Here is a 25881-nt window from a genome sequence, read left to right as displayed (position 1 = left end):
TAGTTATTATAAGCTATTATAATAGTTATTATAACTATAATTAGTTATTATATAATAATAGTGTTATTTGTAAGTAATTAAGTTATTTTAAAGTAATCGTTACTTTGTAAAAAAAAAATCAACGTACAAGAATAATAGGTGTGGCTCGAGTTGTCAATTTATTGGCATGGAAAGTCTAATTTTCTCAAAGTTCGCCTTCATTGAAAAACCGCAGTAATACCTACACTTACCATATACGAGAAAATTTCCCTCCTTTGATACATTCATTATTCTAGGAACAGTACAAATTCGTGTACGACACGTTAGAGGAATTCGTGGTCTGCGGGACATCATGGTTCCCGGTGTCGGAGCTGTCCCAACGTCTCAAGCAGAAGAGCGTAAAAAATCCAATAACCAAGATGAACGACTATCAGCGGGAATACCAGCAAATTTGTAAGCAAACGCCCCGTTTTACGATCGGAGATTGCGCCGGAGGCCACAGGGCCGACAACAGAGAGAAGAACAGGGACGTTCTAATAGTGCCACGTAAGTTTGCCCGCGACGAAAGCCCTTCGTCAAATCTAGTTCGATAAAATGAAGCGCTCGTGGTGAATGTATCACACGAGAGCATACGGACGCTAACGGATTTCGTGATGAACGGTATAAGAGACCCCCGGTGCAGGTTGTACCAAAAAAAGGCAAGTTGTTCACAGTTGTTTCCGGATCTTTCTAAATCGAGGAATAGCTCGAGCAACCGAGTATTTATTTAAACGCAAGCATAAACATTTCTGTAAAATATATTCAATATACAATGAGAAAACATTGTGTATTAAATGTTCGATGCCACGAGTTAAACCGTAAGCGATTATTAGACTGCAGATTATTATATGCAAGAAATAAAGATTTACTGAATCGATTGTAAGGAACAAAAGTTAAAACTGTATTTCTGCTTTGAATAATTCAAATGAATCAAGGAGAATGTATGAGAAGATTCTAACGTCTTTTTTAACGTCTATTTATTCTATTTATATTCTATTCTATTTATATTCTATTCTATTTATATTTATTCTATTTATATATTCTATATCTATTTTTAACGTCCTTTTTTATCGATTCTAACGTCTTCGTCGTTTCTTATCTCGCGGTGACAATATTGGCATTTATGTTTCAACTCGGAATTGTAGCGATTATTAGATGTCAGAATTGCAATTATAACAGATGTGCGAGATAGTTGCTTCAGCGTTGCGCTCGTGCGACCACATTTTGCATCGATTGCACATAATCCAATTTTCGCAAGGTTTACTGCTGCTGCTGCTGCTGCTGCTGCTGCTGTATGGTTCAATGCAAACCAAGCAGAAAGACGCGTTTTCTCAGGAAACAATTTGTTACGATTTATCCGAGAATTGTACTCGTACCATTTATCTTCGCAAACGAGAAAATAATGTCTGAAAGGAACCGTGGATCTCAAGTCAATCGTTTGCATATGAAAATTGTATGCAATATATTATTATATGTATTTTTATTAATATTGTTATTATTATATGTATTATTATATGTATGTTATATACATATGAAAATGATATCTACATGTGTTAATATTAGTATTATTATTATTATATTATTTATTATTATTATTATTATTATTATTATTATTATTATTATATTAGTACTATACATATAATAATATGTATATTATATGTATATTATATACATACGAAAATTATATCTACATGCAAAAATGGTATCCAATGGTATGATTTTGTCAACCTAATTTTTCTCGAAAACAGTCTTAATTGAAAAAATGTTATTTCTTCAGTTCGACTCATTTTTGCATATAGAATCACTTCTCAGCCAGGGAATCACGATTTTATAATTTTTATACGTCTTTTTTAACGTCGTTTTTTATGCGAAGCGTTGACTCCAGACCCAAGGTTTATTTCAAACTTCCATTCCTCCTGACGAGTACTGTACGTCTGAATAAAACAAATTTCACCCTCCGATCTTGACTTTCGAAGTCAAGAACAATTTTGTGGTCCACTTTTTTTAGCGGATCTCCACAGATCCGGAGGTATAGCATCACGCTCTATGGCAATCGTGGCGTATAATTTTTATACACCCTGTACATATAATGCTACAATATCGCATGTTCCAATCAGGACATTTTAACTATGTTACAATATATCCCCTGTAATACAACCTGCACCGATCGGCCGGTTTAAATGTAGTAACATGATAGCGCGGGAAACTAAATCATTTTATTGACCCCGTACCTGCTGAATCGTAGCAGCTAAAACCCTGCATCGATTAATTATTGTTAACTGTTAGTAAGTCAATTCTTACGTTGCAGTAATTGATTTTTCGAAAGCCTTTTTATTATACTCTGTCCCTCGCAGAATACAAAGAACATAATATAATAGTTGAAAGAACTATTTAAATGCTTGTTATCATTTATTATTGTCATTTTGAAAATTATTTTATTTCATACCTTTCACCAGGGCTGTATTACAGCAAACAAATATTATACAAATGATGATTGAGCAAAGAGAATTGAAATGTATATCAGATAATAATGAGACTTGGTTGTTTGCAATTAACTCACGGTACCGTTACACCAAGCACGATCTGTAAGCTTTTCCGATCTTCCTACTTGTATGTATTAGATGAAAACGTAGCATAATAGTTGGTGCAGCGATATAAACAGGTACACTGTACTTGCAGTACAGTAAAGTCTCCCTAATTGACCCTCAATTCGTACACGAAAATGGACGATTTGGGAAGAGGAAGCTCAAATAATCCTCTTCCAAAATTGTCCATTTTTGTTTTCAAGTCGAGGGTCAATTAGGGAGAATTTACTGTTCAGAGTGTCCCAAAATTATGGTACTAGCAGGAAATGATTCCTCAGATCATTTGAAGTAACTTTTTCCTTGGCGAAAATGCAATCCGAGGCTTCGTTTACGAGTTATTAACGAAAAACAGTGACCAATCAGAGGCGAGGCGAGGCGGGCGCTAGATGGCTCAGCCAACGAGCGCGAGGCGGCCCAGCCAACGAGCGCGCGCAGCCCAGTTCCGCTGATTGGCCCGTCCGCCCCGACGCCAGCCGAGCTCGCCTCTCACTGGTCAACAGTTTTTCGTTAATAACTCGTGAACGAAGCCTCGGAGAAAATTTTCGTAAAGGCAAAAGTTACTCCAAATGACCTCAGGAATCCCTCACTTCCCGGTAAACCCATAATTTTGGGACACCCTATATATCGTTCGAGCACCGTAGAATAGATGTAACGTTTTATTTTTCCTGAAACTTCAACAATATCATCATTGATAAATAATTGTTTTCCCATTTAGCTGACAACTTCCGACCATACCTCACCAGTTTCCAGGGTAACAATTACACTGACTATATAAATGCCGTCTTCGTGGACGTAAGTATGTCATTCATTGTCTCATTACCGTTTATAGCCGAACGTAATATCGCAGTCACATACATATACAGATTTATCAGACTTTACAATCTCGTTGAACTTTTTTTAGCAACAATGTGGGAAAATGTATCTTTTTGCTCTGTTGCGTGCAATTTCTTCGTGATCAAAGACGTTATGCATTGCGATGTTCGATCTTCGCTTCACGTGTCAATGCGAATTAAAAATTTCTTTCCTAATCCTTCTCGCCGGACGAGCTCGGGAGTCCATTCGAACCAGTGTTTGTAAACGGTCGAACGTCGCCAGCCATTTCGAGTTATCCCCTCGCTACTCGTTCGCCTCGCGCACGTGTTTCAACTACAGAGCAGTAAACTAAATTATGTTCGTCCTATGGTTCGGATTGGAGCCCGAGTCCGCCGCGATTGATTGATTGCCAGAATGTACGCCGTTTCGAGGGATTCAATCGTGAATTCTTCGTTAAACCCTTGCCGTACTTTGACGTGTTCGATGCGTCGTGAAAATTTCTAGTAATAACTTGTTCTGCATAGATGTTGTTCTGTCCGTTAAAATTGCAAGAAAATTCTAATCTCTTGGAATAACATTGGAATAAAATTCTAATCTCTTGGAATAAAATTGGAATGAAATTCTAATCTCTTGGAATAAAAGTGGAATAAAATTCTAATCTCTTGGAATAAAATTGGAATAAAATTCTAATCTCTTGGAATAAAAGTGGAATAAAATTCTAATCTCTTGGAATAACATTGGAATGAAATTCTAATCTCTTGGAATAAAATTGGAATGAAATTCTAATCTCTAGGAATAAAATTGGAATAAAATTCTAATCTCTCGTTAGCAATATTTTGAGCATTCAAGTAAATTTAGACGCACAATAAGCATCAATTTTTTTCCCCCTTCTAAGAAATTATTGCAATCGAAAAATTTCTCTAATCGCAGTAACTGCGAAGAAAATGGTATATGTCAAGGGGTTAATTGATGTCTCTGGATATTAAAACCTCAAAAATTGTATAAAATTAACGTATTTTATTCGATCAGATTAAAATCGCAACGCAAACTTGTACGGCAGCAATTGTTTCAGTATTAATGCCTCTTGCAAATGTTAATAATATTAAGAAATTATAATTGTTGATTAGCGTGAAAATTAGTTTTTAGAATTTAAATTGGGAAATTTCTCTGTTCGGTCGTCATGCGAAATCATTTAAAACGGGGAGATCTCATCATTCGGTGGTCTCTAAGTGTTAATATATGCTGGTTTCGAATTCTATTAATTTTGCATGACTGTTTAATACGTTCAGTGCCGCGTGAGTCATGTATGGGTGACAGTGAATTTTAATTAGGTTTTTGAAATTCATTTTTATTGTAATATAATTTTTTATTATAATATTATATTATATATATTATAATAATAATAATAATATTATAATATAATATTATTGTTATATTATAATATATAATAATAATAATAATATTATAATATAATATTATTGTTATATTATAATATATAATAATAATAATAATATTATAATATAATATTATTGTTATATTATAATATATAATAATAATAATAATATTATAATATATTATATATAATATTATAATTGAACAAATAGAATTTGTAGAATACAAAATAGCTGCACCAATATTTCCTATGGTAAATTCTCACTGTCCAGTTCCGGTGTCATTAATTAAATGACTCTGATATTCTGTGAATTTTTTCGAGTTAATATGCGGCACTTAAAGTGTTAAACAAAAATATTGCTCACAAGACATACGGAACAGAGAACGAAATATCTTGCCTACGCGAAGCTGCGAACCGTTTGTATTCGCGTTGTTCGTGGACCAACATGTTGTAATGTCTACCCAGCGGAGCACTTTTGCCTTCCCCCTATACGTTTTCTTTCGCCGGCGTGCTCGCGTTTTATGGTTTCCCGGTAAAAAGCTGTTCATCCCGTCGCTAAAAGTACATTCCGAACGCCAGGGCTACACGAAGCCAAGGGAGTACATCGTCACGGAATGGCCACTTCGACACACGTGCGGCGAGTTCTGGTCCCTGGTTTACGACTACGAGTGTGCAGCCGTGGTGGTTCTGTGCGTGCCGCCGCCCGGCTCCACGAATTTCCCAAGTTTTTGGCCGGAGGGGAAACACTCGAAGAAATACGGTCCTGTATTCACCATCGATCACATCAGTCACAATCACTACACGAACATCAAGACCTGGGTGAGAGTCGTTTTGGTCCCCGACCCGCGCCCCCGCTCCTCGATTCTCATGTTTATTTCACAGGCCATCGCGAAATTGAGCACCTCGCACCCTGTTACACGTTAATCAGGAGGGGGCGAACAGTTCGGAACAGAAGCGTTCAAAGGAACCTCTCTCTAACTCTCATTGAAATATTATTGTATTATACCGTTTCAATCCTGCGCCGAACCATTGTTAACCCGTTGTCCTATAACTGGGGCGGCCAAAGCGTCGACCTCTATTCCTAGTCGCCCGTCTGCCTGATATTATCTATGTTTATTTTAAACTTAGATTTATTTTTGGCTTTAAATTACTGCTTTTCTTATGGTCGCTTGACACATAAGATCTTGATAGACGGCCGCCTATGATTTATAAAAGAAACAAGGTCGTCGGTCTATCTGATATTGTCTATGTTTATTTTAAATTTAGATTTATTTTTGGCTTTAAATTACTACTTTTCTTATGATTGACATATAAGACCTTGATAGACGGTCGCCTATGATTTATAAAAGAAACAAGATCGCCCTTAGTAATCAAAAGTTTGGCCACCCCTGCCCTATAATATCGTGTCGGGCTCGTTATAACGATTTGAAGCATGATCTATTAAATGCGGATGCTGGTCGCGTCTTTTAAGTCGAAATTCTATTGCGAGCGATATTCTGTCCTGGGTTGTGCATTTTTTAAACGTAGAATATGATTCCGAAATAGAAAATATGGGTTTATGATAGAAAACAAATACAAGATGACCTTGATATAACCTTGAAAACGCGCACGCATCGAAACACTAACAGTGCCATTTGATTGTCCGCTGCGAATTCTAAAAGATGCTTCATAAACGCTTCAAATCCGCCGTGTGAATAATATATAACAATAATATATAATAATATATAATAATAAAAATATAATAATAAATATAATAATATATAATAAATAATAACCGATTGAAAGCACGATTTGTAATCGACGAGAACGACCAGCCTCCGCACAAATGGATCCATAAGATTGTATTGTAGTTCTGCGTCACTGTATCCGATAATTTAACGATCGAATTTCTCTCGCAGATCTTCAGGATAAACAAGAAAATTGTGTCGCTGACGGAACTTATGGCCGGCGTTAAAGCTCCACCGAAGACGGTTCAGCTGTTCCAGCTGACCTGTTGGCCGATGGGTCACAAAGTTCCAACGTCGACGAACAGCCTGGTGGAGCTGATGAACATGGTTGAGAGATGGAGACAACGAACGGATTACGGGCCGGTGGCGGTGGTCTCCCCCGATGGAAGAAGTCGTTGCGGCGTTTATTGCGCCGCGAATGCTTGTATAGAGCAAGTAATCCAGCACGGGGAAGTGGACATCTTTCAAGCAGTGAAAACTGTGCGCAGACACAGGCCTCAGCTGGTGGAGAACATGGTACACGTCGACAGCCTTTACTGTATTGTCGTTCGTCCGCGAGAACTTCTTCATATCGATTCTGACGAGTTGGGTTCGCGGGCAATTGCAAGAAGAAATAATTTTTGTAAAAATTCATTCGATTCGTTCACTTTTGAAGATCGAAGTCGTTTCAAAGTCTTGCCAAGGTTATCCAAAAATCCGTAATAGATGAAATTATAGTCAAGCATGAATTTCCTTCTTTCTCCGATGATCTCAATACAGTAGTAATGTCTCCCATACTGACGCTCAGATTATGCACAAAAAGGGACAATTTGGGAAGTGGAGATACGATTATTCGAGCCTTGCAGCTCGTTTTTATAGTTGTTGACAATTCGTAACTATGAAAACGAACTGCAAGGCTTGAATAATCGCATCTCCTCTTCCCAAATTGTCCATTTTTGTGGGCAATCTGAGCGTCGATTAGAGAGACATTACTGTAATCTGAGCGCGTCAATTAGAGAGACATTACTGTAATCTGAGCGCGTCAATTAGAGAGACATTACTGTAATCTGAGCGTCAATTAGAGAGACATTACTGTAATCTGAGCGTCAATTAGAGCGACAAAAAGTGCATGAAAGTGCATGAAATCCGCGGTCCATTAATTAGACAAGTTGTCACTGTGAACATCAAAGAGCAACCTTGTCCTTTCGACTACTTTATCGTCCTTCGTCGACTACTTCAGCGATTAATTGTTTCTCGTTGGATTGCGCAGACGGAGTACAAGTACTGCTACGACCTGGTGCTCCACTACGTGCTACACTATCTCAATAAAGACATGAACGAAAAGAAGTGAGAAAGCGAGTTGAGGGACGAGCTGTGGTTCATCGAGTTCGGCCGCGGAGCGGCGTTGCCGTTGACGCCGGAGGAGGCGCCGGCGGACGGGGAGCCGATGGTGCCCTGCGCCCAAGGCCGCGTGATCGTGGAAACCGCGAGGCCGGCGCCGCCGTACTTCGCGACGTGCACCAGGTACCGTAGAGCGTTGACCAGCACGCCGATCGAGATCGCGGACGTGACGTCGTCGAGCGTCGTCAAGCACATGGATCAGCCGTCGTTGTCTTTGGGCGGCAAGGGTGCCATCGGCAAGACCGTGCCGTTGCAAAGCTCGGCGGCGAGACCGGAAGACCTCGACGTGACGTCCTGGTTCCTGGAGGACTACCCGACGATCGACACCTCGCCGGGGCCTACGGGCGATCACGGCTCGTATCCCTCTTGCCTGTACGCGGACGTCGAGCCCAGCAACAGTAAGCAGGACATGGCCTCGACGAGGAACAGCAGCATGGAGAGCGAGCTGCCGCGGTCCTCGTTGACGAACGCCGCGCCCAGGAAGGCCTACATGGACCTGCAGGAGGCGATCGCGTTGCTGGACGAGACCTGTCCCAACCAGGAGCTCAGTCCGTCCCTCACACCGAGAACCCCGTTGACCCCGCATCCGAGGAACAAGCGAGCACGCTCGAAGAGCAGCGACAACTCCTCCAATTACAGCAACGACCGTCTCAGCGACCGTTCGTTCGAGTCGCGGCCGCCGGACAGGGACAAGAAACGGCCGTTCCTGAAGAAGATCGGTATATCGATGACGGAGGACAAGCCGTTCCTCGCGATGATCGCGCCGAAGATCATCGGCAAGCCTTACTTGAAGAAGATCGGGCCCAGCGAGGCCGTGGAGCGGCCGTTTCTGGACAAGATCGGCTCGTCGAAGACCTTGGACAAGTTCGTCTTCGACACGCCGCGACGCGACAAGAGGCCGGTGACCAGGAGCGAGACGCTCAGGGACGAGGGGAAGAGGCTCGCGATCAGTCTAGGCCTGAAGACGCTGAGGGAGCAGAAGTCGGTGGCCACGGCCGAGCCGTTCGCGGTCGAGAGGAAACGGTCCGGCAAGGGTCCTCTGTTGAAGATGTACTCGTTCGAGACCGAGGACCTGGAGTCGACGCTTCAGGCGAAGAACAACAGAGACCCGATGCGAGGCGCGTCCCTGGACGACGTGCTGGACTCGGGGCCGAGCTCTCTGCCTCTGGAGACGACGATCGAGGAGACACCGAAGCCGGACGCGAAGGAGAAACCGCTGAACGGCGCCGAGCTGTTGAAGTGTCGCGTGACGACCAGCGAGGAGATCATCTTCTGCAACACGAGCTTCGGCTCGGACAAGGAGCCGAACAGCTGGGGCAGCTCGCCGAAGAAGAAACACCAGCCGAAGAAGGACGCGACCGCGCCGAGAACGCCCACCCACTATAAAACTACCGCCGGCGGTTCTCAAGACGGCGACAGCGTGCCGAACTCGCCGACGAAACGGCCGATCTCGAACGTCTCGTCGGATCGCGGTGAAACGTCGCGGCCCGGCTCCTCGCAGCGAGGCGTGTACTCCCCGATGAAGATCAGGAGGCAGACGTTCGAGGACATAGTGGACAGAAACGGCAAGGGCGAGGAGACCGGCGGGAAGTTCGGTAAGCAGGCGCAGTTCGAGCGACGGGGCATCTCGTCGGACAACCTGCTGTCGAAGGATCGATCCGTGTCCGGTTTTCAGGCGAGAGATCCGATCGAGAAGAGCAGGGAGGCGTCGTCGGCGGACTCGCTGGCCCAACGTGTGGGCCCGGAGTACAGTAAAGAGACGTTCAAGCAGCTGCAGGACAAGTTCGAGCGGCACGAGGCTCCGATCGAGACGTACGCGGACTTCAAGCGGCGCACCCGTGGGAACGTTCAGAGCACGATCCTGAGGCAACACGAGAGATCGAGGATCGATCTGCCGATGGAGACTCGGGACGAGGACACGAAGGACGCCGAGGTTAAAACGGACGAGAAATCGGAGGCGCCAGAGTCGCCGGCGAAGGACGCGGTTTCGGCCTGGGAAGGTAGGAACGAGAGCGTTCGAAGCACCGTGAGGTCCGTGCTGAAGAAACAACAAGGCATCGATCATCCCAGCGACCAAGAGGACAACAGCGCGCCTGTGAGACGCCCGAAGCGGCGAATCGTCCACGAGCCTTCCCAGGAGACCATGGACCTGTTGACGGAACTGCGGAAGGTGAAAAGTCAGCTGAGAACCCCGTCGCAGGAGAAGGATCTGGAGCTCGATAAAACGCCGGCCCGTCAGCCTAGACGTATATTGTTGACCGACAAGGAGTTCTGTCTGTCCGTCGAGAGGGAGAACAGCGTGCGGCGTCCGTCGCGTGTTTTGAACTCGTTGGTTAGAACGGAGGAAGGCTACGTGGACGAGAAACACCGTGACGTTGAGAAAGCTGGCAAAGATGAGACCGACGCGAAGATTCCTGGACCAGCTCTGTTCGAGAAGAAGTGTCTCTCGTTGGACTACGCCGACGAGGAGAAGCCGCAGAAGCCGGAAGCCAGAGCCATCTCCTTGGCCTCCGCCAGGGATTTACCATCGGGCATCGAGGAGATGAGGGACTACTCCGACCTGGCGTTGTACTGCGACACGAAGAGTTGTTCTTCGGATGTTTTCAACAGTCCCAGCGTGGAGGAGGTCGAGACGAACGAGCGCGGTAACGATCCGGTGAAGGAGGTCGAGTCGAACGGGCGCGGCAGCGATCCGGCGAAGGATGTCGGCAACAACACCGAGTCGAACCATTACGCGGAGGTCGATATTGCGATTCCTATCGATCAGAAGGTGAACAGTCCGAAAGGTAGGGTTCAGGTGCAAGGGAGAACGAGCGATCTGTACGAGATCATATCCCCGAGATCAACGCCTTTCCGAGCGAAGAAACGGCTCGGAAAGATCTCCGTCGAGGAGACGGTCAAGCCGGAGAGTTTCACCCTAGGTTCAAAGGTCGACTGCCGATCAACCGTTGCACAGAAACGGACCAAGTGCTTCCCTTTATAACGCATGCCGACCTGCCGGTGGGCGAAACACTCTCTGTGACGACGTTTTGCCTGCTTTTGCTCTGGCAGAAGTCCAGACCGAGCGTACAGGCGGATTTAATAGCAATCTATTCGAACCCTTCCTTCGAAAATCCGTTTAGATGCGATCAGAGTACTTCGCATCGTGGAGGTTTACGCTTTTCGTTGCGTTCATATCGTTGCATCGCGTATTCTGCTAATTGTTGACGCGGTAGGGTGAGTGTGGGCGTTACTGCGGACGTCCCGAATACTGCGGTGTTCTAGAAAAATAATCAAATCTAACATTTCATAGTGTGTAATTTTCTAAAAATGAATCTCATCATTTTTCATGCGTTTAAGATTGATGATTTGTGACACACGAGTAACAACAATCGTAATTTTAATTCATTCAGCGAGTTTTGATATTCGGAAGCTTATGAAAACGTCGAGTCTTATAAAATACTTGTAATACTGTGAACGTTGATTCGAGTTATGTGTTTTGGTAATTGATAATAAGCTATTTGTTTTTGCTATTTAATTCTAATAATAATAAGCTATTTATTTTTAGATAAAGTAATCGTTGCTTTGATAAAATATTGACGTACACTGTCACTATCATCTAACCTCAAATATTATTTACCAACGCTACTATGCGTGTACGTGCATTACTGCGGTGATTTACCGAACTACGTACCATAACCTATACAGTGCAGTTCTCGACGAGCCGGTGCGAGCAGTGGGAATATCTTGATCCTAAGAATCATAGCCGTGCGTGTACATTTAAAAGAAAGTGGATTATGTCAACTTTGACGCGCGGTAATCTCAACGTCCGCAGTATTCGGCTCGCAGTAATAAGTACATAACCTAAGTAACAGATACATATGCACATGGTTTTCTTTACATCACGCTTTTTAACGAAATCTGTGCTTTCAAACATGCAATATTTTCAGAAGATTAAATATTCAAGTTAAAGAATAACAGCTATAGCTTAAGTTGTCAATTTATTGGCATGAAAGGTCTTATTTTCTCTGTCAAAATTCGCCTTCGTTGAGAAACCGCAATAATACCTACACTTACCGCCTACCATTTTTGTCTCTAATTTCCTAGAAATTATATATTTATTATTTGCGACGAGTTCCGTTGTTATTAATCGTTCGAAGATGTCGCTCATTCTCAAGAATTCCGCAGGTACACGTGAACTTGCCTGTAAACCGTAACGTTAAGAGGTTGGAAGAATTTGGCACACCTTTACCACCGGTCCTCAGCTTCTATCAGGGCGAAAATGGCAACTAACATTTCGCAGTTTGCTCTTGGGGATAATCGCGCGCCCTCCCTTTGTCAAATGATCGATGTATACCCGTCGGACACTCGTACGTTTCCAGCGAAGCCGCTGCCAATTCAAGTCGTTATTAATTTTCACCGCAACATCGTCGCGAAAGAACCGTATTTACCACCGTTATCACCGCAGCCGCCAATTTCTCTCGCATGTGCGTCGACGTGTACAATCAATGAATCCGATCTACTTCAAACGCAATTTTACACGACAGAGAAGAACGTCGAACGCGAGTCGACAAGACAAGCGAAAAATTGAGACGGTGTTTAAACGAGACTCCCTCCAACTCGAGAAAAAACGGTACATTTCTCTCCGAGAACGGTCGTTACCGCGTTCCCCCCATAAAAAAAAACCGGGAAAGAAGATGCGCTCGATCGTGCTTCGCGAATCGATTCGACACGCAGATATAATTCTAAAAACGTATCCCCGACCACATTTTTAACCGACGTTTTCGCTATAGGAAACGGCTTGAAGAAGCTCGATAACCACTTCGAACGAAACTCACACTACAGGCCGTCCCGAAAATGTCTCGTAATTCGGTTCCCGAGATCGTTCGAAGCAACTTTCTCCTTTGCGAAAATTTTCTACGAGGCCTCGTTCACGAGTTATTAATGGAAGAACGCTGACCAATAAGAGGCGAGAGCTCGGCTGGCGCGCGGCGGCCCGGTCAACGAGTACACGGAGCCCGGTTCCGTTCATTGGCTCGGCCGTCTCGCGCTTCACGAGGCTTCGTCCGCTCGTTGGCTCGGCGGCTGCGCGACAGCTAATCTCGCGCTCTGATTGGTCACTGTTTTTCGTTAATAACTCGTAAACGAAGCCGCGGATCGCATTTTCGCTAAGGAAAAAGTTGCTTCGTATCACCTCAGGAATCCCCCTACTTTCGGATTGCGAGACAGAATTTTGGGACACCCTGTATAAGTCGTTGAAAAAAGCATCCCTTCGCGCGTGGTCAACATCCATCAACGACGTGACTCCTCCCTGTCGAGCAGTGCCTTGTTCGTGGATATATTTATTTAAACGAAGTAAAATGAAAAAAAAAGAGAGAGAGAGATTGAAGAGATCCTATCGAAGATATTATTACAAAAAAAAAAAGAAAAAAATAATAAAAGAGAATAATACGAATTCCGACTGCAGGCCGGATTTTCTGAATGGGTCCACGGAGTTGCGCTTTCGGCGATACACGACTGACGACGATCTGTTCTTTGAAATGGCTGTTTCGTAAGTTTCCGATCCTTTCCCCAATCACAGACCAGAGAGAGACCGCGACCGAGCACGATCATCTGCTCGATACACAGAACACCGATCAAACGATATCTTCGATTAAAATCTAAATATTTTCATTCCCCGGTGAGTCCCGATTTCGCGCGGCTTGAACGCAAGCGGGAACAAAAAATTCTGATTTCGATCACGAAATTAACGCGAAGGAAAATGTTCGAATTCGCGGAAGAAGAACTGCGAACGACGGGAGTGTGAATCGTTGCTAATATGCTCGGTCGACGTTCCGGTTAACGACAAGTTATTTTCTCTTTCGCGCGTTACGTTCGAGGTTATGTTCTCTTCGCCGGCGTCTCTGTCGAGAAGAGCTCGCTTAGATAATTCAAGGATCGTTAAACCGTGCAATGAACCGCTCCGCAATTTCCTTTAACATTCCCCGATCGATGATTTCAATCATCCTAGAGTTTCCATTCAACGTGAGAAACCGTGAAACACTTGAACATTTCTCTGATACGACGAAGTTCGTCCCGTGGCAACGAGGAACGGATCAAAGAGATGATCGTGACAGATACTTGAACTTACGAGAGTGCAACTCCCACGCTTGCCAAGCCTATTCCCTGTTCGGCGAAGCGCGTGACGTTTTAACGACACAAACGTATAGATCTAAATATAATAAATATATTATATATAAATATATATATATATAAATATAAATATATGTATACATACATATTAACGATAACAAATTGTTGCGTTCCTCTTATAATTTTGTTTAGCGGTAGACAAAGATCGACGACGGTAGTTCATGGAATAAAGCGGAAAGTAATGTTCGATGTAAATATACAAGGTGATCCTAGAAAATGGGCCAACGAACATCAAAAGGAATTCGGTGCGGACGATGGTGCATTTTTCAACGGCTTTCGGCTCCTCGAAAATTTATTCTCTGTAGAGGCACTGCTGCTACTTTCGATATCAAAAATCTGCATTTCGATTTTATTACGTTTTAAAGAGAAACCAAAGCACGCCGAAGTTTCCGATCTTTTTTTTCAGTCATCTCGGCTTGTCGATCTCGCAACAATTCATTTCCCTTCGACGATGTTTCCGGCAATATCTTTTATTCGGTTCTCTATTCAGGTTGTATGTCCATTTTTCTGATCACCCTGTAAATAAGTATTCATACGGGGTGTCGGACAAGTTTCTTATTTACTTTCAAATTCTATTCAATGCGATTTTTCGAATTGCATTAAATCGTATTTCGCTGGCTTTTTATCGATGCTTGAATTATGAACGAATTCAACTTTTCGGGAATCTCAGAATCGAATTGGGTTTCAGCCATTCGGCGCTTATGGAAGCCTTCGTTTTTATTCGCAGAACCTACGAGCAACTGGACGAACTTTTCGGACACTCTGTACATGGAATAAAGTACGTACACACTGTCGTTATCCCGGGTGGAATATTTGTACGTATTCTACGACTATTAGAGACTAAAGCGAGTTGGTATATAAATATATAAATATAAATATATATATATATATTATATTATATATATTATGTATATTATTATATATATATTATATATATAGTAAGTATATTTATACATGCATACGAGTGTACTCGGCGACAAGTATACAGACGCGTGTGTATTAATACCTGAACAGGTATAATGTGTGGATCCTATAGTTGACGAAATGTGCCAAAGATACGATTTATTGTATGTTAACGAATCACGTTTGTTGTAAGTTGTACAGTCTGTCCAGGAAGTGCGGGATTTCGTGGCGCGAGCTGCGCACGTTTCGGACACCCGTTAAAATGTACTTATAGATATAGGGGTCACAGAAAGTGTATTGCATCGCGCGTCGAGGATGGTAAATAGTGTGTTAAGCGTAGAGAAATGTCCGAGAACGAAGCGTTCCACAAAGTGGCAATATACATACGTACCGGGTGTCTTGTACATCGTGATCATTCGCGGTGATTTCGTTGCTTTCAACGTCGAGCAAGCATCGTGCGACAAGTTGCTGGTCGACACAACGACATCGTATTTGCGTCCTAAGAAAAATTACGAAAGGAAAAGATCATTTTTGCTGCTACTTTTTATAATAATCGTCTCCGATAATATTCGTACATCTTCGTAATTGTATTCCAAGTACAGTAAATTCTGTAGGAGACACAATTATTCGAGACCCGCGGCTCATTTTTATAGTTGCCAATTATCAACAATTATAAAAAACGAGACGCAAGGCTCGAATAATCTCTCCTCCTACCAAATTGTCCATTTTATTATTATTATTATCATAATTGTCCATTTTCGTATACTTAAGTTCCGTAAAAATACTCTGATAATCGGTATAAATCAAAATTTTATATATTATAAAATAATATAATATAAATATATATAAATAAATATATATATATTAAATTTCGTATAGCGAAATAATATGATTATATATATAATATAAATATATATTATATTATATATATAATCATATTATTTTGCTATACGAAATTTAATTAGAGATTAATTATTCCGTCTTCTCGACTGAACATACCACCAGTGATCCCGATGTGCAGGCCACCGTATCATAAAATGTAGATCGCATATTGTATAGCGCGTACGTGTGGATAGGTTTTAAGCGAACAGCACGAAGTTTCGGCTACAATAGAATAATTAATCTCGAGCTCAACTGCATCTTCGATTCGTGATGTCGTAGACCTTTCGGAACACCCTGTACAGAGATGCGCTTGGGCGCGACGCACGCACACGCGAAAATGTCCGTTGCATATAGGTGAGAATACACGCGTGCAGGATATGTGTGTACATTCGTGTAATATGGAATAAGTAATATATTTATGTGTAACTTTTTGCGCGTACGCTGGCCGATTACGGGTTGCGTCGACTGGTTGTCGCGCGCGTGTTCACGGAGGAAGGTATGCCGGGAGAAAAACGGTTTCGGGACGTGTCGTCAATGCTTGCTTGTTCTTCCGACAAAATCGTCGCCGTCTTGCGGCCGTTTTATTTACCCTCGACGTTGCGTATCCTGCTCTAGTCATTTTCTTTCTTAATTGAACGTGCACCAAATCAAGATCGAAGTTCGATCGAAGTGTCAATACGATCGACGGAGATCATTCGCGTTGCCACTTTTTAACATTTCCATCGTCGCATCTCGGAATCATCGAACCGATCCTTGTTTTCTCGCCGACGACGACGAAGCGCATTGCGAACGTTCTCCTTTCGAAACGCAAATTCATCCACGCTGTCAGAAATGTGCTTAATTTTCGACTTTCTTGAATTTCCGCTTCTGCGATCGAATTGATCGTGATCTCGGCACGCTGGCGATAAAAGGGTGTCGCGGCGATGTGTTTTAACCTCTTCGTTACGGCAGTTCGCTGCGCCGGAGTGACGTCACTGAACGGGGGGCACCGCGCCGAAAAGTGTGCGTATTAGCACACTGAAAGCTCGAAGGAGAGAGTGAGTCATCGCGTGGATGCCGGCTACGGTCGGCGCTCGTGAACACAGAGGTCGTCGCGTGGATGCCGGTTGTAGTCCGCACCTCATCATACACAGAGGTTATCGAGTAGATGGCGTCTATAGAGTATCCCAAAAATGTCTCGCAATCCGGAAATGGTCGATTCCTTAGGTTATTTGAAGTAACTTTTTCCTTAGCAAAGATGCGAACCGCGGCTTCGTTTACGAGTTATTAATGAAGAACGCCAACCGTTAAGAAGCGAGCTCTGCTGACGCGAGGCGGCCGAGCCAACGAGCGCGCGAAGCCCAGCTCCGCTGATTGGCTCGGCCGTCTCGCGCCAGCAGATCTCGCCTCTCATTGGTCACTGTGTTTTTCGTTAATAACTCGTTAACGGTGCCTCGCAGGAAATTTTTGTAAAGGAAAAAGTTGCTTCAAATGATCTCAGGAAACCTCCATTTCCGGATTACGAGACATTTTTTAGACAGCCGGCGCTCGTAACGTAAGGGTTAAAGTGGAACGATTCGAGGAAAGAACAACAGGTGCTTGATGGAGTTTGTTTGTAGTCCTGAATATCGTGATCCTTCGTGCGTACCGTTTTCGGTCGGTAGAGTGCAAAGAAAAATCTGGTGAGGCAGGGTTCGCATTCAAATTCAAAAGCAAATCGTCCAGACTCGTTCTTTAACTTAACGATAGAGGAACAGAAAGTGAACCATCCGGTACAATGGCAGCCATCTCCGTCCACCTTTTCGGCTGACCAACGTAAGTCAGTTGCGTTATGTTGTATTCACGCGAAAACTTGTAGCGGCGTGCAACAGTTTCCGGTCATCGAACGAAATCTAATCGAATTATCGTATCCTTCTCGATCATTGACAACCGAATCTGTAATTACGCAGCAGCATTTCGCATTTAATAGATAAATGCAATGAAATATGTTTGTTATAGAATGTGTACGCGACAGAAGAATTCTGTTATTTTTATTCTTCTCTGGATCGAATGAATTAACGAACTCGTTCGTCCCTCGTGTGTGTTACCAGAGAACAAGAGAAATACGACGAAGAAACTGTTCGTACTTTAACCTTTTAGGCATGACGCGCCACTATAGTGGCTTCCGCGGATATCATCTTTTAGAACGACACGCCACTATAGTGGCTTTCGCGGATGTCATCTCTCTGGACGACGCGCCACTATAGTGGCTTGCTCTAGTAGCTCACTCGCTCGTCGTTTGAACCAAATAATCGTCTTCATATGCATTGTTTCACACTTCTTTTGTCTTCGCATCGATTTACAACAGTCTACAGGGTGTCCCAAAAATGTCTCGCAATCCGGAAATGGCGGGTTGCTCGGATCATTTGAAGCAACTTTTTCCTTTACAAAAATTTTCTCCGAGGCACCGTTAACGAGTTATTAACGAAAAACAGTGACCAATAAGAATCGAGTACGGCTGACGCGAGGCGGCCCAGCCAACCAGCGCGCGAAGCCCAGTTCCACTCATTGGCTCGGTCGCCTCGCGCCAGCTGAGCTGGGATTCGACCGCTCGACCGCTGGCTCGGCCGCCTCGCGCCAGATGAGCTGGGATTCGACAGCTCGACCACTGTTTTTCGTTAATAACTCGTTAACGGTGCCTCGGAGAAAATTTTTGTAAAGGAAAAAGTTGCTTCAAATGGTCTGAGGAACCCGCCACTTTCGGATTGCGAGACATTTTTGGGAGACCCTGTATATACAGACAGAATATACAGTATCAGACTCTGTACAGTACACATCAGACTCTGCCATCCAGAGTAATAGCCTCGCGCAGAATTCAGCCGTACCTAAAAGGTTAATGCGACGAAGCGGTTAAATGACTGGAAGGTGTTCGCAGATGGATGGAATACACTCCGTATACATATTATTCTGAACTTTTTGAAGAAGCGAATCGGATCGTGGATCGAAGATTCGCGCGGAAAGTTCTTTGTATTCGAGTTTCTGAAACTGTGGTTTCTTTCTCTCGCAGGCGAGATCCTAATGGCCAAGAATTATTATAGCTAACGATGCCCATACGTTACACGGTCACACGCCGAAGTTTTAGAGTTTTATTCGTAACAGAGTTTATGATTCCTCTTAATAACTGTTGACTGGTCAATTTTCGTGTTCCCGAGTGGTTCTGATCGGGCTTTAAGAGATTTTAAAAAGTTTTACAGTGGACGTGTATTTCACACCGTGCTAAGTTTTACTTTTGAGATGTTCCGTCGAGCTGTTTGAATCGCGCGCGCCGGATATAGCCTACTTGGAGAATTTTTATTAATCGTGAACCCCGAACGACGCAGGAATTAAAATGTGATAGGTAGGTTTGCGGATGTTTATGCAGCTGTTATGTACGCGAACGTAATGCACAATATGCTAGAACGAAGATATAAATGAATAACCGATGATGTGGTACACCGGTATATTAGGTATAGTACCGATCAATTTTCTCGTTTACAGCATAAGAAAGAAAAAGAAAACGATGTTACCGAGATATACATATATTTTTCGTTAAATCATCCTGTAAATCGGTCTACGAGAACGTCGATTTGCATAAACATCCACAGTTTAGTGACGCCGGAATCGTTTTCGTTTGACGCTTTAAAAATCAAAAAGATTATGTAATCTTGATCTACGACGTTTGAAAGTTGGTAAAATAATCGAAAGGTTAACACGAATACTATGATCGTTATTATCAAATTATAGTTTATAATAGGAATGGCGAAGTTTCAAAAAACGACACACTGTGTAGCCATGAAACCGTTGAAAACGGACCTCTAAATGTAGGGAATAAAAAGCGTGGTATTCATTTCGCAACAAGCCAACTCGCGGTTCTTTCAAATTTCCCGGTCGCGTGGTCTTCCTCGACGCGGGAAATGGCGAAATCTCGCGAAACGTTGAGAACGAGTTCTAAATGCTGTCCATTTAAACGAGCTGAACTTAAGGCGAGCGAATGAGCAACGTTTTTGTAAATTGTGTGATACGTGATTTAAATAAAAACACGATATGGTACGTTTTGTGTAACATTGGTACGTTGTTGTAAATAATAAATAGATCGTATGTTGTAAAATCGATAGTTTCTAATCCTTTTACCTTGAACTTATACATTTCTGAATACTTATTACAATATATATATGTAGAGCTCGCAGTGATGTGATAGCGACTACGCTGCCCTCTACCCTCTACTCCGTTCAACCGATGCGATATGACCACCGTTGCCGGTGACGTCACGGATGAACAGCTCAGTAAAGTACGGATAGAGGGCAGCAGGGTTGTCAGTGGTGTTTTCACGTTTATGATTGGTCACGGCTCCGCAAGAAGTGAGACGGTGACGCATGCACAGGGAGTCCCGCACAGCGGCGTGGCGCCTCTACCGCGCGGGTGAATATAATAATTCTGAACTACTATTAGACAGAGGCTCTACGTCGCGTCGCGATTGTAGTTCAAAATTATAATGACTCTTGCACATGCGTCGCCTGTGTGGCCCCCTCTCCTTGCGTAACTCTTTTTACTGTGAGCACTGGTCACATCGCTGCCCTCTACTCCTACTCTGCTGAACTGCTTGTCCGTGACGTCACGGATGGAGTCATTTGAAAGAATTCACGGCAACGGTATAGCTGACCGTTCCACTTAGGTAGAGTTCGCTAACCTCGTCTATGGTGGTATCACAGCATTTTCTACAGAGTCGGTAATTCAGATTCTGAGACAGAACACCATGATCTATTCCAATTCTAATATTTTGATACTTCATAGGAAAAGCAACAAGAATAAATAAGCTGTTTTAGCATGATGCAGACACAGGAGAGTATCCTGAACATTTTTGTATTCTCAAAATATTTTGTTGATTCTCAAATTGACAAATTGCATGCTATTTTCCTGTATTTTACTTATGGCAAGATCATTCGTAGATGTAACAAATATTCCATTTTCTCTATATCTGCAACAGTTAATAGGCTTTTGTAGCATAATATGGATCCAGAAAATTTCCCCGAACATGCATTTGCCCTCAAAATATTTGTTTAACCCACAAATTGCTTTGACAGATCAGGTTTAGTATTCGTATGTTTACCGCTATGTGGTGACAGTGTTTCGTGGTCAATAAACTGGCAATTTTTGAAATAATCATAACTAAATATAATTATGGCAATTTATGGTATTTTAGAGCCAATAACAATAATTTTGAATAATGAGTTATCGAGTTACTTAGATTCCTCTTCGAGGGTAGGATAGGAATAGAAACATTTCTGTACCCTTAAAATATTCTTTTAGCCCCCAAATTACTATATTTTAGACAGTGATAATAAAGAAGAAAATTATGGCGTAATCTAATTATCGGCCAGTCTCAATTCCGAGTATGCCAGAGAATTGGAAGTGTACTGTATATTGCGTTTTCCAGAATAAACGACTGGGTTGAATGGAATAAAATTTCATTATAATTTATTAAAATTTATCTTGCTGTACAAAATTAACTATTATATCAATGTGTAAATAGCTAATATTCTTTTATACTATGTGAAACAGATGATATTCTAAATCATGATTTACTTTTATAAATCTAGATGTACTTTCCTTACATGCTGCGTAATTATACTTATCAAAGTTTAATAACAAAATATAAAGTGATACAATTTAATAATGATGACGACGAGCATAAACCATAAATAAGTCACATTTTGCACCTTTAGCGTAGAAAATTTATTATATTATGCATGCTCCGGAACTTCTTTCTGCCCTTGACTTTGAAGTTTCATTTCTATAACATCTGCTGTTGCATCTCTAACTTTACATTTATCAAGACCCAGTTGTTGTATTTTTTCCATTTGTTCTGTAACATAAGCAACTCTTCTATCGAAATAATCTTTTGCTTCGGCGACACTCTTCTCGGCAAAATATCCTGTTCCAATGTCAACTAATACATTATTTGTATCCGCTAATTTCCCAGTAACATACATTGATCCAGTCAATGGTACAAGAATTTCATTGCCTGCAAAGAATTATTTAAACAAATTAGATTAAGTAAGCTTCACGTGCCTTAACCTTAATCAATGGTTATACCGGAATTAGAAGAACTATTATACTATAAGATAAATATATTAGAGCTAACAAAAGTCTTACCGTTCATGGCAGGATTAATTTTATCAAGGCACGATCCAGACTCCTGAAATTTACTTTGAGCAACTTTTAACGTTTGCAAGGAGCCTTGAAAGACTTCGAGCTCTTGATCCAGACGCTGTTTCAAAATTGTAAGTTGTTGAAGATTCAAAGTAGTAAGATCAATTTGTTGTAAATGTGGTGATTCTGACATCGAAATTTCCGACATTTTCTAATACCTTTTGTGAACGCAAAATTATTTTATACTAAATAATCTTTGAATACACACTTCGACACTACACCTGTACAACCAAAAACGGTTAACACTGAGCCCACTGACAACCACAGAGTATTTCGCAAGGGAAGAGATGCAACACGCAGCTGCGGTGTTTTTTATGAGAACAAATTTTCTACGCGCATACGTGCATGTATGTATATGTACCCACCATTTTAGAAGTGAATATAGAGCCTGTAGCGTTAATAACATACGCAAGTTCAATATAATAAACAGACAAAAATTAAGAATAAAGAAATTTCGATTCTAGCTTCTTTTTCAAATGATTAAAGATATAAACTCTCTTTCATCCACAATTAATAACGCATATTGTAAATATATGTATGTATGTATGCTGCATGCTTTAAATAAAGAATGAAGACTGTATTGGTTGATTGTATGGGACTATGAAAATGAACTCAAATTTGTAATTCTTTTATTCTTGATATTACATTGTTATAAAGAATATAAAACTTTATATCTAATGTAGAAACCTAGAAATTGTTGTTTAGTTGATTATCAACCATTATAATATATAGTGGATAATATAGTATACATAGTATATAGTATAGTATAGTATATATATAGTATACATAGTGAATAAAAGATAGTATGTAATGAAACTTGTTACTCAAGAACACAGCAAACATAGCATTTGTTGAGTAACATGTTTTTCACATTTCTTTGTATCAGTGATGGAAGAGTCTCAGATTAGTGTGGGCTAATGCAATTCTGTGGTATTCACAAGTTTCTATTACTTCTTCATCGTTTGTAGAACCAGAAGGACTTGCAATATATTTTACACCGCTCTGCAATTAACAAATATTAGGTTGCGTTGTCTAGAACAAACAAATAATGCAACAAACAATTACATACCAATGCTGCTCGCTCCACATTGTCTTTAAATGGGAAGAAGCCATCGCTACTTAAAGCAATGTTATTTGCCTTCTTGATCCATTCTAATCTATCACTTTCGGAAAGCCGGTCTGGTGTTTTAATATACAGACTTGACCAATCAGCATAATCCATGTCTTTCCCAATAGATCCATTTACATAATTATCAATAGCATTTGAAATATCTGCTCTTTTTACACCCTTGTGAAACTTCATGTTAATAACATTAGGATGCTGACGTAACCACCTAAAAAACGGGCAATTATTAAATACGTAATTAAACACTCAGATAATAGAAGTAACTAAGTATGTTTTTAAAAAATATACCAATTATCGGCTTTATCACCAGCAAGCCTTGTACAATGAATTCTTGATTGTTGTCCAGCACCAATTCCTATTACCTGTCCATTTTTAGCATAACATACTGAATTACTTTGTGTATATTTCACAGCAATAGTAGCCACGATTAAATCCCTTATAGCATCATCAGGTATATCTGGGACTTTTTTAGTTACTATATTAGCAAACGTATCTTTATTAATAACAATATCATTGCGCTTTTGTTCCATAGTTAAACCAAATAGAACTTTCTGCTCCATTGAAGATGGCACATAAGTAGGATCAATCTGAAGAATGCAATAAGCACCATTTTTTTTCTTTTTTAAGATTTTTAATGCACTCTGTGAATAACCTGGCGCAATAATTCCATCAGACACCTCCCTAAAAGTTTATTTATATGAATATAAATAGAGTGCAAATTCTTTTGTTTAAGAAATAATATATTTTATATTACCTAGATATAATCCTAGCTGTAATTTCATCACAAGGATCTGATAATGCTATAAAATCTCCAAAACTAGACATCCTATCTGCACCTCTTGCACGAGCATAAGCAGTTGCTAAAGGTGTTAAATGATCTAATAAATCACCCACTTGACATACTTTTGCTTCTAGCATATCTAATGGTACGGCAACTGCTGCACCAGCAGGGCTAACATGTTTAAAAGATGTTGCAGCTGGTAAATTCAGAGCTGTTCTTAATTCCTTTACCAACTGATAACCATTTAATCCATCGCAGAGATTAATAAAACCTGGAGAACCATTTATTACAGTTAGTGGCAATTTGTCCAAAGTAGTATAAATTTGTGCTGGTTTCTGGTGCGGATTCATTCCATATCGTAATGTTAGTTGAGAAACATCACTACTATATTGTTTACGGAAATAATCTGAGATAGCATTGTCATATTCTGCTGTGTGAGTAAATGCTTTGAGAGCTAATATTTCCCTAAAAATGGTAAATATAATTTCAAAATTATATCGGAGGATAGAAAAGCATTTACTCTATTATTAAGATTTCTACATACCTAGTTTTCAAAGAAGTATCTTTATCAGCTGATGTTTCCATTTCTACTCTTACTTTGTCATAATCATTAGGGTCACATACAACAGTCACTCTATTATGATTCTTGGCTGCAGCTCTTAATAAAGTTACTCCGCCAATATCAATATTTTCTACAGCATTTTCGATTGTAACATCAGGTTTTGAGACAGTATTTACAAAAGGATACAGATTACATACTACAAGTTTAATAAGCTCATAATTTTGGTTCTGAAGATCTTTTTGATCAGTCTCTGTGAGCCTGGCTAATATGCCTACAATTCGATACATGTAATATAATAGTCGCAGTATGAATGAAATGTTTTATTAACTTGATAATAAAATTCAATTGTTGATATAAATTATAATTATAATTTACCTGCATGTATAGCAGGATGAAGAGTTTTTACTCTGCCATCGAGCATCTCAGGTGCTCCAGTAATAGCAGAAACATCTTTTACAGGAATACTAGCATCTCTTAAAAATTTTGCAGTACCACCTGATGCAACTAAGATTAAATCCAATTCATGCAGCTTTTTTGCAAAAGGTAAAAGATTTGTTTTATCTGATACACTTAACAGTACTGCAAACGTAATGGTGTGAGAAAGATAAGTTAATTATACGTATATACAAAAACATTACTAATTATTAATTACTAATAATAACATTACTAACTTTCATTTTAAAAGTATGTCCGTTAATATACTTATATAATAATAGTGATATATTTAAGAAATAATGTTGGATATAATTTATGTATACAATATATATATAATGAATGTATACCTAGAAAATATTGAGAAATTGGCCACGAGTTCCAAGAGGCTATCGTTACAAATTTAAATCTTTATTTCCCATAACATTACAAAATGATTAATTATAACTCACCTAAATTTCCTGCAGACATTGTGTAAATTAAACAAAACGACTAAGATCTGAAAATTAAAGTAAATTTTAGTAGTATTATAAGTATAAAGCTGCAGCTGCACCGGTCGTCACGTTCTCGGTTCAAGATCTTTACGAAAGTGAGTCCGCGAGAGTCCGAGAGTCCAATAAGAAACCTCCCCTTAGTTCGCATACTACTCCACGTAACTATCAGGATGCGCTTTTCACAGCCGCTATGATATTCATAATAACGTATTGTAACTTGCGGGGGTCTTAGGGTTCAAATGTTATCATTGCGAAAGTAGATAAAACATTTTGCAATAGATTGTAAACAAAACGTTATAAATATCATATTCTGGAATGTTAAACTTATAAAATGTTGGGTTGGCAACAAAATCATTGCCGATTTCCGTTATAGATGTCTCTCACTCCCATTTTTATGATATCCGTAG

General features: G+C 40.9%; 4 protein-coding genes across 6 annotated transcripts in view; 2 read left to right on the top strand and 2 right to left on the bottom strand.

The window, feature by feature from the left end:
* Ptp36E (protein tyrosine phosphatase 36E) overlaps window positions 1-7925 on the top strand; it is a 188068-nt gene extending 180143 nt beyond the window's left edge. For all 3 annotated transcript variants that reach the window (XM_033483223.2, XM_076524240.1, XM_076524239.1), the window contains 5 exons: window positions 276-525; window positions 3319-3395; window positions 5389-5628; window positions 6708-7052; window positions 7786-7925. In XM_033483223.2, the coding sequence (XP_033339114.1) occupies window positions 276-525; window positions 3319-3395; window positions 5389-5628; window positions 6708-7052; window positions 7786-7866 (993 nt within the window). In that variant the 3' untranslated portion in view covers window positions 7867-7925. The remainder of the gene's footprint in view (window positions 1-275; window positions 526-3318; window positions 3396-5388; window positions 5629-6707; window positions 7053-7785) is intronic.
* Window positions 7926-7962: 37 nt separating this feature from the next.
* On the top strand, window positions 7963-19977 carry LOC117227727 (uncharacterized). The gene has a single exon (XM_076524237.1). The coding sequence runs from the start codon at window positions 7963-7965 to the stop codon at window positions 10897-10899; it is 2937 nt and encodes a 978-aa protein (XP_076380352.1). The 3' UTR covers window positions 10900-19977.
* A 1340-nt stretch (window positions 19978-21317) lies between these two features.
* On the bottom strand, window positions 21318-22539 carry LOC117227787 (prefoldin subunit 5). Its single transcript, XM_033483302.2, has 2 exons — window positions 22023-22539; window positions 21318-21891 (listed from the first exon to the last, which is right to left on the bottom strand). Exons 1-2 carry the CDS (start codon window positions 22225-22227, stop codon window positions 21611-21613), a joined length of 486 nt encoding a protein of 161 aa, XP_033339193.2. The 5' UTR covers window positions 22228-22539; the 3' UTR covers window positions 21318-21610.
* A 152-nt stretch (window positions 22540-22691) lies between these two features.
* On the bottom strand, window positions 22692-25784 carry LOC117227781 (bifunctional purine biosynthesis protein ATIC). The gene is made up of 7 exons (XM_033483297.2): window positions 25433-25784; window positions 24924-25127; window positions 24531-24819; window positions 23960-24451; window positions 23494-23886; window positions 23149-23413; window positions 22692-23081 (listed from the first exon to the last, which is right to left on the bottom strand). Exons 1-7 carry the CDS (start codon window positions 25449-25451, stop codon window positions 22962-22964), a joined length of 1782 nt encoding a protein of 593 aa, XP_033339188.2. The 5' UTR covers window positions 25452-25784; the 3' UTR covers window positions 22692-22961.
* Window positions 25785-25881: the final 97 nt, after the last annotated feature.

This window comes from Megalopta genalis, chromosome 8 (assembly GCF_051020955.1).
Source record: "Megalopta genalis isolate 19385.01 chromosome 8, iyMegGena1_principal, whole genome shotgun sequence".
Classification (NCBI taxonomy): Eukaryota; Metazoa; Arthropoda; class Insecta; order Hymenoptera; family Halictidae; genus Megalopta; species Megalopta genalis.
The sequence above is the reverse complement of the archived record's forward strand: the minus strand, read 5'-3'. Positions and strand labels throughout refer to the sequence as shown.